The 14,377-nt window shown below is 44.6% G+C and overlaps 1 protein-coding gene across 1 annotated transcript; it reads left to right on the forward strand.

The window, feature by feature from the left end:
- Positions 1 to 4,970: 4,970 nt before the first annotated feature.
- arr (low-density lipoprotein receptor-related protein 6) lies at positions 4,971 to 14,120 on the forward strand. Its single transcript, XM_089592565.1, has 4 exons — positions 4,971 to 5,006; positions 5,079 to 5,177; positions 11,783 to 11,918; positions 11,986 to 14,120. The coding sequence occupies exons 1-4, from the start codon at positions 4,971 to 4,973 to the stop codon at positions 13,875 to 13,877; spliced, it is 2,163 nt and encodes a 720-aa protein (XP_089448691.1). The 3' UTR covers positions 13,878 to 14,120.
- The last annotated feature ends 257 nt before the right edge of the window (positions 14,121 to 14,377 follow it).

The raw sequence follows: 14,377 nt of genomic DNA on the forward strand, positions 1-14,377 counted from the left end.
AATTAACATGAGAGTTTCGATGAATTTTAATTCGCGACGCTTACCGTATAGCACGTTCGATTTGTGAAATCAATGGGGGTCGACAACGACAGGAGCTAAACATACACGCCGACAAACGAAATTAATTGAATGATTGGTGCGTGTGGGCCTTTGAAAAATGGTTGTCTCTAATTTAATATACGCCTCGCTTTTTTGCAGCCCGACAACAATTGCCCCCCTCTCTCACTCCCCCCTTTTTTTCCCTCCATCTCTCTAAGACGAGGTTGTTTTAAAAGTCGTTTAATTCCACGCGACTCCCGGCGATCAATTGTGCCTCCGGAGGATCGATCAATTACGAGGATGCGTGTTTACCCGCCCCGCACGAAATTAGAGAAAATGCCCAATTCCACTAATTTGTCATCGACGAATACAAATGCGCTTGCGTGTGTCCGACCCCGGATACATTTGTCGATCGCTTACCCACGCTTCTGTGTTTCTCCTTCGCAATGAAACTGGTGATTAAAAAATTGTACGAAACGACTCCTCATTTAGACTCTTTTTTTTTTTTTTTTTTGGTCTTTTTTTTCTTTCGATTCACATCTGAAAATAGATGAATGCTTCGTTTATTGTTTATTTTCGTAAGAGCTCAAGAGTCGCGTGTCGGAGTTGTATATACATTTGGTCCGCTCGCCCTCGCTCTCGGGGGAATGATCGATCAGCTTTAAATTCTGTCATGTGCCGTATGCATAATGGACATTATTGACCATCGATAACGACGTTATTCCCGGACTCTTTTAGGAGACCTTTTTTTTTTTTTTTTGCTTTTACTCTTGTACGTCAAGAGAGCCGCCTCGAGCACGTGCCGCGGTGGCTACAAGACGGATCACACATCTGTTTTCCTTTATTCTCGTCAGACCTTGGAAATAAATGTCATTCGATGGTTGGATAGGGATACTTCGTAAAAAGGTCGGGGTATGCACGTATATAACGAATAATTGATTGTTTTATCCACTAAGTCGATGGAGCCGTAAAATATTCTTGTGTTTAGAAAAAAAAAAAAAAACATCAATCAAATATTGCATTGAATTTAAGTCATTCGCTTGAAAAATATTAAATTCAAACGTTTATCGCAACGAGTGAATAAAATCAATCGAAAGCTACTCTACAAAATTCAAATGACTGTGTTTGATGTGCCTCAATGTGTTTGTATATCTCTGCTCCCTTCCTACTCCCCGGAAAAGTTGATTCGAGCTTTCGACTAAAATTTCCCCGAACAACCCCGTATCGCCCTCCTCCGGACTCCAATAGTGCGATTCCGGGTTATTGATACCATCCCTTTTGTCCAAGTAAGCGATTTTTATCAAACTCACGCACGCGTACATACAGTTATACAAAACATATCCATGCGTATGCGTGTATATACTCCCATCGTTGATGTTGGCCTGGCTCTCTTTCACCTTTTTTTTTTTTTTTTTTTTTAAAGCCTCCCTTTTATGCGTCGGTTTTAAAAATCGCACCGATGATCGCAGCTCTTTGGGGGTAGCGCGATTTTTCATAAACCGCTTTTTGCGCGCAATTCCAACGGTCGATCGGATATTTTTTCTCCCCCAAGCGGGCGAGTACGTTTTCGCGTGGAATCAATTTGCGTGAAAGCGCGCGGTTGTGCTATTTTTGCCCTTTTTTTAAAAAAAATACAAAAATAAATAAAAAATTCCCGATATCCGGGGTCAATCGAAAGGCCAAAGTGGCCATTGTTTTTTTAATCAATTCACATTTTCCAGATGACCAATCGAGCCTTTTGTTTACTCGGTGTAAAAAAAAAACGAAAAAGTCAAAGAGTATAGGTATATGGGCACACATAAAGTCCGTGGAGAAAAGTCCGCGCTGCAGCTTGAGGATTTGCGCGAGAGCGCGGAAAAGTTTGGCTATTATCGGTTTACGGCACACTCTCGAGAGCTGGACAAGTAAATCGTACAACGCGCGCGCTTGCACACGAGGAGCGACGGAGGATAATAAAATAAAATTAAAAAAAAGAAAAGGAAAAAACAGAGTAAGAGAGTGAGAGGAAAGAAAAAGGAAGACCTCTCAGGGCAAGCGATACGTTCCCTCTCGGTCGTGTACAACGCGTTACCGATAACTTCTTCGGTGATTTAACTTGGGAGGGTTATCGAGTTTTCCGGCTTGCTCGATGTAAAAGATACGACGAGGGGAGGACAAGGGGAAGGTGAGCCCGGCCCAACGATGAATATCCCCTTTCGCTCTTTTCTCCGCGCCCAAGACTCTCGTTCTCTCTGCTTCGAAGACGTACCTATATATAACGACAACGGCGGAAAAATTTCAGAAACGCTTGTACATCTGTACGTGTATACAGGCTTATCGTGGAGGAAAACGTATAATCCCATGAATTAAAGTACTGTGAGTTTTGGAGCTTTGGAAGTTTTCGGCAATTGCAAGCTGTCATCTATATCCAAAAAATGCAATGTACCCCTGTATAAGAAGTCCCAGTAAACTACAAGTCGTATCGTGCAAATAAAAAAAGGTTAACTGATAAGTACAACATTTTCATTAACTATGGACAGCAGCGTGGTAATTCACGATGCCAACGAAAATACACGGCCAAAACCGAGCAAATAAGAACAGCAACGCCCAGCTCGAATCGAATTCCACACGCGGAACTTGGACACCTATAGTCTCCCTCGCTCTGGTCGTATTTCTCCATCAAAACTCGAACTGCAATTCCCCAAACGGATGCAAAATCTTGTTCAACGACCATATAGACAGAGAGACCCGAGTTATATGTGCTTTCGAGAGCATCACCACGTCGTAGTGGTCCTAGTGGCGGTATACCTATACTCCCTATGCACACGAAGCACACACATATAGGTAATAACAGCTATCGAGAGCGGCTTTACCGCGTTTGGCTGTCCGTGAGTACATATCCATTTCCACGTACGCACAGTCGTATCGCCGAACCCCCAGTGCAATCCTACACCCTCCCTCGCATCCTCGCGTGTACGCGATACACACACAGCCATCTCATTTAGCCGTAGTCCGTCCCTGCACTCTATCTCTCCTGGTTCTCCCGCTTAGCGGCGGCAGCGTTCATGTAAACAGTTAATCTAAATCCAGAGCAAGCAACGATGTAATGTTATGCGGTGCGCAAGACTCATTATACTTGTAAACCAGACCCGTTGGCCCGACCGCAAGCCACAGCAGTTCCCCCGTACCGTAGGTACACGACTGTATACTTGCCTGTACCCCTTGTACCTACATACATATACGTACGCGTGTATATACATATTACGTCCAGAAAAGAAGAGAAGAAGAAGAAGAAGTACCGATAATCGTAGAAATTCGCGTATACACGTATTTTCTCACCGATACACGATACGAGAATCTATTCTCTCTATCTCTTGCTCACGCGATCCTCGATACACGTATACAGATAGTTTACATAAGGAGTAAATTTTTTTTTTTTTTCTTACAAACGCCTCTCCCCCTGCGTATGAATGCATTGCGAAGGAATAATCGGACGGTAGAAATAAGGCTCCACACACTCCTTCCACTGTTGAACAATGCCTGCAACGTTTTGCCCCGCGCGATCGCCTTTCTTTGCTTTCGATGTTAACACGCTGTTTTCGAGCATGTTTTTCATGCACCGGGGGTGTATAGCTCAACTCGTGAATCACCAAGTTCAAATGCTTGTTATTAGGCACCTGTCATATTTTCATACAACAATAACTGTGACGTAATCACTGAGCACATAAGTATAATCACTTGTTATGTAGTTATTACATAGAAATTAAATTTTTGCAGTTCAGCCACCCTTAAGTGAACGACATTTTTTTTCTTCAATATCATACGAATTGTAACCAAAGTTATACTCAAGAAGAGGAACTATTGATTTCTATAACCAATGATACAAATAATATAAAGACAAAATGATTTTTAAACTCCACGCAAATGTCGTGCTGGGTTTTTTTTTCAACGGCCCTGACGAAATAACGTGTACACTTGAAATTATAATTTTTTTTAGCTCGTTTACGTTATTGGCACAAGTGAATTCCAGTTTGGCCACAATAGTTACTATGAAAGTAATCTTTGTAGTCATGTAGGGTAGCTAACTATCACGAGATCGTTTAGTGTATTTCGATGCCCTACTGACCGAGTGGAATAGCAATGATCAAAACGATGCAAATAATAGAATGATGCCAGGTGGTGGTATAACCCCACCGTAAATTCGTTAAAATCAATTTTTTTTAACCATGTGCAAGTGGACAATCAGAAACTCAGCTACGCAATAATCCTTTGAAAAAAAAATCCATTGTATCTGTACTGTATGCCCTTAAGAGAGCCCTATAAGAGCGAGGAAGAAGCGGTACAAAGGAGATACTTTTGTGCAGCAGCCATGCAGAGTACTAAAAGAGTTGCACACACGTGTATATACATTTACATGATACCGCAGTCGTGTATAAGTATATATCCACGCGTACGAGCACAGCTTTTTTTTTTCTTTTCGTTTGCCGCTGAGTGCGGCGAAGAGAACAATGCCCGCGAGATTTAACGTGGATAGATAGATTTTTACACCAGTTGCGGCACAGACGCACGTATATATATATATATATATACATGCTTTGCCGTTCTGGTTCAGCGAGAGTAAGTAAAGTACGCACACGTACCTGTGCGAGCACATCCCGGACCGATAAGGAACGACAGGCGCGTAGAATTATGTTATTCGCGCGGGATTAGCAAAGCTAATTGCTTGGCGGCACCGGGCGAGGAATATCATGCTTCGGGAAACGCGGGGTGGTACATCTTTCTCTCTCGCTTACGTATATAAGTATATATGCGCACTCTCTCCTTTGTGCCATATGCGTAATGAGTAAGTGCAGGAGGTAGGGGGTGGAAGGGAGAGAACTCTGCTGCTGTGCTGTTACGCTGGCGTGATTTATCGCCGCCTTGCGAATTTAAGCCCCGAGTTTTTCGCGAAAATGGAGACAGAAGCTCGGAGCTGGCTGCCAACCAGAGTGTTGTATATTATGCACTCTTTCGTCCTCTCTCCCGGTTTTTATGTTTTTTCTTCTCTTCCGTTTTATGAGATTTTTTTAACGGCCAAGAGCAAACTACTTGGCACCGGTACGAAAATTAAAATGTTCCCAAGGACTCGGCTCTTTTTTTCTCCCGCAACAGTTTATATTGTAAATGTTACTCTTGTACATAATATATATATATATATGCACAATTCAGCTGCGCGCGTCGCCGAATATCAGGCTTCGATCGTTTGACATATACAAATAAACCTGCTTATTCAAATTTCATTCACAGTATTTTTGTTTCCAAATTGAATATTTATACAGGACGATCTGGAACATGGGCCGGGAATAATCTATGCCGCACAAAAATTTAAAACGTATCGATTATTTCGATCTGGCTCGACGAAGAGAGACAAAAGTATGACGTTGAAAATAAAAGCGTGTGTATGCATGTATGTTAACGAACGATTTGAATATTCGAGCAGGGGCCAGCTTCTAAAAAGAAACGTATTATCACAATATTACGCCCGAGTAGTCGAATGGGGGGGGGGAGAGGAAAGGGGAAGGAACGTCGTCGAAAATCAAACTGATAATTCGATGCATATGTAACAGTATTGTAATTCAGGCGCGTAATCGCGCAATTTATGGCCGTGTCTGATGGCATGTAGCGAAAGACTCGAGTTCGAAAGGCAGAGCGTATCGGTGTACAAATAAATGAAAAAACGAAGACATCAGAGGGGCCAGAGTTCGATCGACATCGGGGTCATGCCCGCGCATATTATACGCAATCGTTACACGAGCGTTGCTCAATATACGCTATGAGTATTGCAATATGTGGCTTCCAATTTTATATTGCTTACCACGACATTGTCAATTTGACTGCGATTTTTGACCATTTGTGCGTCTGTGTGCATCTAAATTCACAAGAGATCATATATATGTCCTCACGAATACCTCGAGCAATTTTCAAGGCTGCTATTGTGCTGTTTTTTTTTTTTTTTTATTTATTTCAAATTATTATTCAACGCTGTCATCCTCAACACGGCATTTGGCTTGCGGGTCAAGGCGATACTCTTTAGACGCGTTTTGTCTAAAAAATTACTACGCATACCCGTATGACTATAGAACAAGCCATTATCTCACCCATTAAACATATGGTTAGGTAATTGTTTCATTTGAATGTAATTCGTGTTTTACAGAAATAAAATGGATCCCGTATCATTTAATACTCTGGCCACTCGTTTGATACGATTGTTCGATGAAATCGTTTCGCTTTACAACATAACATCGTAACGTTGATCACCCGTAATATGACCAATTACTTTTTGATTGATCCGAGGTACAATAGGCTGACTAATACATGCAATGATAAAATAAAGACGAGAGACAACGAGGGGTTGGTTTACACGACAAGAAAGAGAGTCATGGGCTTTCTTATCGCATTAAAACTCACCAAAGTTAATCACCTCGATGACAGTGAGCCCGAGACTCGGATACACGTAGGTACATATATTATATGTACATGCATAACATAACCGGCATGAGCTCGGCCGGGCCATACACGCAGTCCATTTTATTTACATTCACACATATTATACGGATATTAGCGATTCAGCTCGTCGCATATGGTGTCACTCGCCCGCATCTTCCCAGGGGTTGGCGGGTATAATATATATTCGAATTGTGTGTGTGTGTGTGTGTATGTGTGTGAGAGAGAGAGAGAGGCTTTACAAACATCCTATAGCTTTGAAGTATGTTATAGGGGTATACGTCCCCCATTTTTTACCTAAATTTTGCTGCACTTATGAGTTATATCGCTTGGAAATTCCGGCGAGATTTGCAGGCGCGCGCGCAAATGAAAAATTGCCCGCCTATCTCGTGTTGTTTCGCTGCCTCGCTTATAAATGTTTCGAAAATTCAAGTCCGCGCTTTTTGTACCGTTACTCGTTCATCTTGCTTAAATTAGACGCCCATTTTGATCACAAATTCAATGCTGGTCGCTCGCGCTTTTCTTTTTCATTAGGCGAACCTCGATGGCTTCGTCGGAGCTCGAGTTGAAAACTTTGCGATGATTAACTTGAATTACGGTGCTCCATGTTTTTTTTTTTCGACACGCCGTAATCGCCCCGACAGCTATTTTTATCAAGTTTGCTAACGTGAATCATCTCGCCAATACACGTACCTCATCGTTATGCTTTTGAATAACAAAAAGAAGAAAAAAAAAAAAAATTGAAGCGAGGAATTATGGTTGGCGGAGGCAGTTCGTCTATTTGGCGTTTATCTTTTTTCCCCCGTCGCGTGTCCTCCCGCGCAATTAGACCCGAGCCGATAAATTAAAAGCAAAACAGACCGAACGACGAAAAAACAGTGGACGCACGGAATAGAGAAAAAGGTGATGTCACCCCCATTGGCCATATGTGACCTCTCAGAAGAGTGGATGCTAATAGTAATTGATGGCCGGTGGAGCGAACCATAAAACACGTCGTATAGTCGTAGTCGTGCCACTGCCGCCGTGAAAATACGGAAGGTATACCATACATGAAGGCACCAAGAAAGAACTCGAGAGAGCGAATGGCAGCAGCTGTTTGTGTACGTCGTGCGCGCGTATAATACCGATGGACGACGGGGCGTTATTTTGCTTTTACTCTCTTATCGAAGCAAACACCGTAAGATTATATATCTACTTGCGAAAGTGTATACAGATCTGGGAGTTTTCCCACCCTCGACCCGCTATCATTATTCCTCTCGCACGTATGAATTGATATTTATTGCTCATAAAGTGTGACTGTTTAATGTACAGACAGTAAGTGAGAAACAAGTTAACTTTGACTCGTTCACAGTTGGCTGTACGACCTGAAAAATTAAAAACGGTCAAACATACCGTAAGAGTAGGTGTAGCGTAAAAAAATTATATTGTTTTTTGTTTATCAAAGATGGGTAGTTCGCCCCTCGGCTATTCTATAGCAAAACCTAAAAGAAGTTTATCGCACACGTCAGTCATGATAACCCAATAACCCTCACATCGACAAAAACATGGTAGAGGCCAATCTCGTTAGGTGCACTCATATATACGCATGATATAAGTACGGTTCGGCTGGGGTAAAGAGAATGGGGTTGGGAAATAACTATATACATATAAAAGGGAGGCTGGGTTCCGCACGGGGTGCGTCAGTCAATCAGTCAGTTATGGAAGGATATTTCTGGAACAATTAGGGGCGCAGCTAGCCGATCACGTGCCAACAGCCCGCGATAAATCTCAGTGGAGGAGCAGCGGGAGGAGGAAGTAGCAGAGTCCCCGGGGCGGAAGTGTCGCCCATAGACGCGCCCTGTCATAACAGGGGGCGCCAGCCTGCCACGTGGCTATCCCCTTTACTTTTTCTCTCCTCGTACCTATATGTATACTCCCGTTAACGCGCATTCATAACTCCGCACTCGATTCTCTCTCTCTCTCTGTGTGCGTACGGCTCTCGTCTGTTTCCGCTCGTCGGCCGGTGCTGCCCCGTTGGCTTTTCATCCTCGCGCAGTCAAGGAGGGAGGAAAGATCGAATTTTTATTGATACAGGACCAAGGGCTCCGACACGTGCTGCAAACAGCTAATAACTTTTTGCCTAAACATTTGTACGGGAGGCGCGTATAACCCACGTTATACGGTATACGCGCAATATTATCGTTGGTCCCATGTTTGAAGAAGCAGACCAGTTGATGTTTTCTGTAACAATATACGCCCTGGCTTTACCGTTGCCCGGGTAGTCATTGTCCTCACAATCATCTTTGGACTCTGAATTGTAGTGATATACGCTTTCACTTTCGCACATTTCGGTCGGGACAGCTTGAGTTCAGAAATGAAGCGATCATTCGCAGGCTGTGGAGGGCCGTTTCGTGAAGAATTTGCGTCCCCGGTTGGTGGCCCACGACGCGTGTCTCGCTCGTTCATCAGCGTGTGTGTGTGTGAGCGATGCTCCCCTGCAGATCCACGTACGCTCATTGTCCGGTGCAACCCTCCGTGGACTCAGGAAACATTAACGTCTGCAGAAACGGGTCGGAAAAGCTCGCACGATAAATCATTGCTCGCGGCTGGAGAGAGCCTACGTGGACGCGCGAAGGCGCAGCTATTAATGGGTTTTAATGTCCGCGCGCGTGTGTGCGATTCGCTTTCGAAAATCATGACGAATGAAAAGTCCGTGTCGATTCAGTTTCGAATGTTAGTGTTTGTGCCATTGTGCCGTTTCCATTGAGACGTGAATAAGTAGTCGTTCTCCTTGTTCGTTTCTTTGCTACGCACGACCATTGCGTGGGAGTATCGTTTTGTTGTTGAAGAATAATGCCAAACTCCCTATGAACAACACATTTTTTTTATTTAAAAAAAAACTCTCTATTTTAAAAAATGTGTAGCTTGAGTTTATTGTGCGATATGTATTATGTTTCTGTAAATGTATAACATTACATGCTTCATACGTTGCATAAAATCTTCATACTTTTCATTAAGGTTTATTTTCTTTTTTGTTTCAGAAAATACCCGGCATGACCAAACTCTGACGAATAACGACTCTCCAGAGCACGCATGGTAAGTAATTTTCACAACTGCTGCATAATGGTAAATATCACTCGAGCCCCTGAAATAAATCAATTACCACCGATTTCACCGAGTAGAAGTGAAAAAAAAAAAAAAAAAAAAAAATCATCTCTTGAAGATGATAAACAGAGAGCGTTTGTGCGCTCACGCACGAGCGATTAAGGGCACTTTTATAACGTGATTCCATTTTATCTCGTACAGTGCACCCACTTGCCTGGACTGCCCAATAAAACGCGCCGCAAAGCGCGAGCGAGTGACATCTGTGTCAATAAGGCGAATATTCCCAAGGGGATGTATATGTATATATTCTCGTCCTTTCCAGTCCAATCATCGATTTTGTTTGGTTAATAAACCGATTATCCCGACACCCGCGCCAACTCGGACGCCGGTGGTCCTCGTCTCGATCAAAAACGTCATTTACATCTCTTTATTCGCCGCGAAATTGAAATATCGCCGCGCGAATCAATCTGCGCCGGATCCCTTTTCTCTCGCCTCCCCTCGTCGTCATATAATAAAGCTTTGAAGTGATCAGCCCCGCCGAGAGTTTCGTCTGTGTATACTTTCTGTTCCGCTCGTCCTTCCCTCACCGTCGATACATATACATATATACTTTTTTTTTTTCCTTGGTCCGCACGACTCCACGGTCTGCTGCTTCGACGACTCGCCTTTCGTTCGACTCGAGAAATATCACAGCTTTTCATTTTACGGACGATCAAATTCAGAGGACTCGTCCTGACAAAGCCCAAGATCCGAGGGAATTAATTTCAATTCTCATTTCGTATCGCACGACATGGTTCCAGTTTTCCATTTCTTCGGAATCATTGTGAATCGCGTTCCCTTTGTCGCGAGTAAAGAGTTTTTTTTTTTTTTTTCATGTGATGTAGGAAAGAACGTCACTGATTACTACTCTATTGGGTTCCCTAATTATTGAAAAATGTTAGACACGAATTTTTTTTTTTTTTTTTTAACGAAAATTGTCGAAGATTGTCAGAGTTTGACAAACAGGGGGTGAATGACGTATATGTCCCATGACGTGGTAATCAACAGACTTTATCCATTTATTTCAAAAGCAATGTTTATCAGGAAAAATGTAAGCACAGTGTAGCCTACACGATTTATGTCACTGTTCAGCAATAAACAATCGATCCAATCCACCCACGTGCACGGATCCCTCTCTCTTTCTCCCTCGTTCATGTATATACATCGGCTCTCGTCATTTTCATCACTTCCCCCGAATTAATTAAACGCTCTCTGCAAAATTCCGCGAACCGTCCGGGGATCGGTATGTATACAGCAGCGATCGTAAACCTCCAGCAGTGCCTATTTTGCAAAGTACGCGTGTGCTCACCCGCGCGCGTATACATTGTACAGTATGTATATGGCGAGGACGGGAACGAGGAAAAGGGAGTCACGCGGTGTGTAGCAAAAGCGGGGGGTATAAGACGAGGCGTCCCACTACGGGAAAAACAGTAGGGGGGGGGGTGGCAGCAGCCCGAGATTGCCTTTAATCCAGCGAGATTTAATACGAGCGACAAATTTTCAGGCGAATTAATGGAATACGGGAGCGGGATCGGCGCCGCGCGGATTATTGTACGCCGGTTTAACGGCTCCCTCTGTCTTTTCCTGCGCTTTTCCCTCGTCGGGCTGGTGTACTCGGGCGATTTAGCCGACGCCATTGAATTTCAATACGCCGCGCGCACTTACTCATCCGAATTTCGAGAGGCTCCTCGCCCGCGTAGGTACAAAGTTTTAATTTGTTTCGGGGTGATTGCCCCCCCTCCCCCACCCCAGCCACGGCACTGAATATGGATCCGAGCCTAGGCATTACCGGGCTGAATCGTTAATTGAGAAAATTACTTGCACTTTGTTCCCCGGACAAATTGCTCCGGCCCCCCCCTGTGTAATAAAATCATCATTGCGACCTCTCGACTAATTTCATTGGCTGGAATTTGAAATTCCGGAGGAAGCTCAAACTATCGGGGATCAACTTTTTTTCTTATTTTTCAAAGGGTACACATTATATCGGTTCAACTGTAAACACCAGAGCGGACAGTTTATTGATGATTCGAAGAGTATGTGTATATGTGTGTGTATGCGTGCTGTCGATAGCTTATCTCGAATTTACGAGCACACGCGCGGCTACTGAGTCACGTACATACGATAGTACGCGAAGCAACTCTCGTTGTATCAAGTTTAGCTTTCATTAAACAATCGAGCATCGACTCGGACGTGTACTGTGCTTCGTCCCAAACTGCACTGGGCAATGACTCCGTTTCGACTCTTGACAAGTTTGTTGTGGTGCTTTCGCATTTCCGTCGCTTCAAACAGCACAGGTAAATACAACGTTTGACTGTTTGCTTCGTCATCCATCCACTGTAGTACACTTTCAAATCCATGCAGATGCTGGTCTACCGGTCGGAGACATCGAATTTCTAGTTACCAATAAAAGCGACATCCATCGGATGAGAGAAACTGGCGAGAAGTACCTGTACAAAACGAACGCAATGGCGATCGGCGACGTTGACTACCACTTGGAGAAAAACTTGCTGTTCTGGATCGACACTGGAAAGCACCAAGTACACTCGCAAGCTCTAAATGCCAACTCGACCAGTCCCAGCGTCATTTTCAAACAGGACAATTGGGAGCCGATTGCCCTGGCAGTGGATTGCATTGCCGACAAGGTCTACGTCGTCGACATCAAGGGAATAAAGGTAGACCTGTTCTCGGTGGACGGCAAATACCACAGCATTTTAATAGGTACGGACCTCGTGCGGCCCTCGGATATCGAGTTGGATCCTTACGATCGTTTGTTGTTTATTTTGGATGGGTTCAGAATCATCCGGGCTCGCATGGACGGAACCGAGACCGTTGCTATTGTCAAGCAAAACATCAACGCAGCTTCCGGGATCTCCGTGGACGTGGTCAGCAAGAAAATATACTGGGTGCACCGGAATCAATCCAAAGTGATTGAGTCCAACTATTTCGGCCAAGAGATTCGTTCTCACGAAGTAAACACGTCATTTCCAGGGTGGTCCAAATTCGTCGTTGTCAATGAGAGTATCTTTTGGGCTGGAGAGCTTGTCGATTACAGAGCCGATTGCTCCGATGAAAGAATATACGCGTTTTCATCGTTAAGAACTTCCGTGGGAATGAGACCTGTGCACGAAACCAATCCAGTTCCAACTATAAAAGTGTTGCGCTTTTCTGGTCAAAGTTCGGCATCCGATTCATGCAAAAGTGACAACGGCGGGTGCCAACACATGTGCGTCTTGGTCTCCCAGTACAGTGACCCTGGGAAACCTTCTCGGCGATGTGTTTGTAACGTTGGATGGAAGCTGGATACAGATTTAAAGAGTTGCGCCAAAGTGGGAGATTTTTTGATGTACACGCAACCAGGCGTCCTCAAAAGCCACCTAACGGAGAACTTTGCGTCGTCCAACGAGCCTTACTTGCCGATTGCTGAGGATAGGAGTAAATTCATCGACTTTGATTACCAGTACAGGGGCAACCACGTGTATTACATAGTGAAAAAGGCTGTCAAGAATGACATCGTTTATAGGGTACATCCAAATCTGCACGAACCAACCGTCTTTTTGGAAGGTACGAGAGACACCTACCAAAGTTTGGCCATCGACTGGATGCTGAACCATCTGTACTACACGGATCCCCAGGCAAGAGTCGTCAAGGTGATGGGAACGGAAGGTGAGAGAAAAAGCCTAGCCGTGTTGGAAAATTTGGAGGAGCCGGAGGACATATCGGTCCATCCGAGAAGAGGTCTCATATTCTTCCTCCAAACGAACGGGAGCACCAAAGTCACGGTACTGAGCCGAGCCCACACCGATGGGACCAACTTGACGACTCTGGATGCTACGCCGCTGAGGAAGCGTTGCGGCTTCGCGGTGGACAATTACGACGACAGATTGTACTGGTACGAGTGGAGACGGGGCCACATTCACCACATGGATTTAGACTTTGACGACGCGCAAGTCGTCCAGTCGCCCTTCACCAAGTTTGTGTACACGATATCCATTTACGAAAAATGGATCTACGTGGCGACGACCATCAGCGAGGGCGTCTATCGGATGGACAAGAGGACCGGCCAACAGGCGGAGTTTGTCCTGTCGGACCTGAGCAACCGAATCATCAGGATGAAGGCTTTCGGTGCCGGTGTTCAAAAGGTTAACGGGGATCATCCGTGTCTCGTGGTGGCCAATGGCGGCTGTTCGCAGTTTTGTTTCGGCGTGCCGCGGTCGAGTGGGAACAGCTCTCTTGTCAAAGCGTGCACTGGTTAAATGTGTCGAAGCACGTGTGTCACGGTAGAAAAAAAAAAAAAAAAAAAAAGAAAATGGATTGCTCGCACATCCCCCCCTGGCAAACGACCCGTGTAACGTCAAACCGGTTGAGCCGAGCGGGGGATCGAATGTCTTGGCCTCTTCTTGCGAGAAATTCAATGTCCCCGAGAGACGCGCGTTAATAACCGGAAGTAGTCGGCGACAGTGTCGTTTGTCGACAAATATGCGGCGAACTCGGGGTGTAAACGAGAAAAGGCGAGAGAAGCCCGACCAAGACGACCCATCAAGGGGGGCGAGAAAGGGTACAACAATTGGCTCTCAACTGTACTGATCCGACACCCCGTACTCCAAGTGTATTTTCAGTCGAAACGACGGTTACGTTATATTTTTAGTTCGGCCGCTGCAGTTAATTTTCTTCTCCTTCCCAATGTGTCCCACCCTATACCGAATGCGCTTGTTCGTATACATTTTATCACCGGCCATTAAGAAAACAATATATT

The sequence above is a fragment of the Copidosoma floridanum genome, unplaced genomic scaffold (genome assembly GCF_036245765.1).
Source record: "Copidosoma floridanum isolate Cflo_tuat_1 unplaced genomic scaffold, Cflo_Japanese_pri ptg000019l, whole genome shotgun sequence".
NCBI classification, from domain to species: Eukaryota; Metazoa; Arthropoda; class Insecta; order Hymenoptera; family Encyrtidae; genus Copidosoma; species Copidosoma floridanum.

Excerpts from the sequence above, each read along its gene's own strand:
- arr (XM_089592565.1), top strand. The coding sequence starts at position 4,971 with ATGGAGACAGAAGCTCGGAGCTGGCTGCCAACCAGA. Across the intron at positions 5,178-11,782 it reads CTCCCGCAACAGTTTATATT|CTTTCATTAAACAATCGAGC; the intron begins GTAAATGTTACT and ends TATCAAGTTTAG. Across the intron at positions 11,919-11,985 it reads CGTCGCTTCAAACAGCACAG|ATGCTGGTCTACCGGTCGGA; the intron begins GTAAATACAACG and ends AAATCCATGCAG.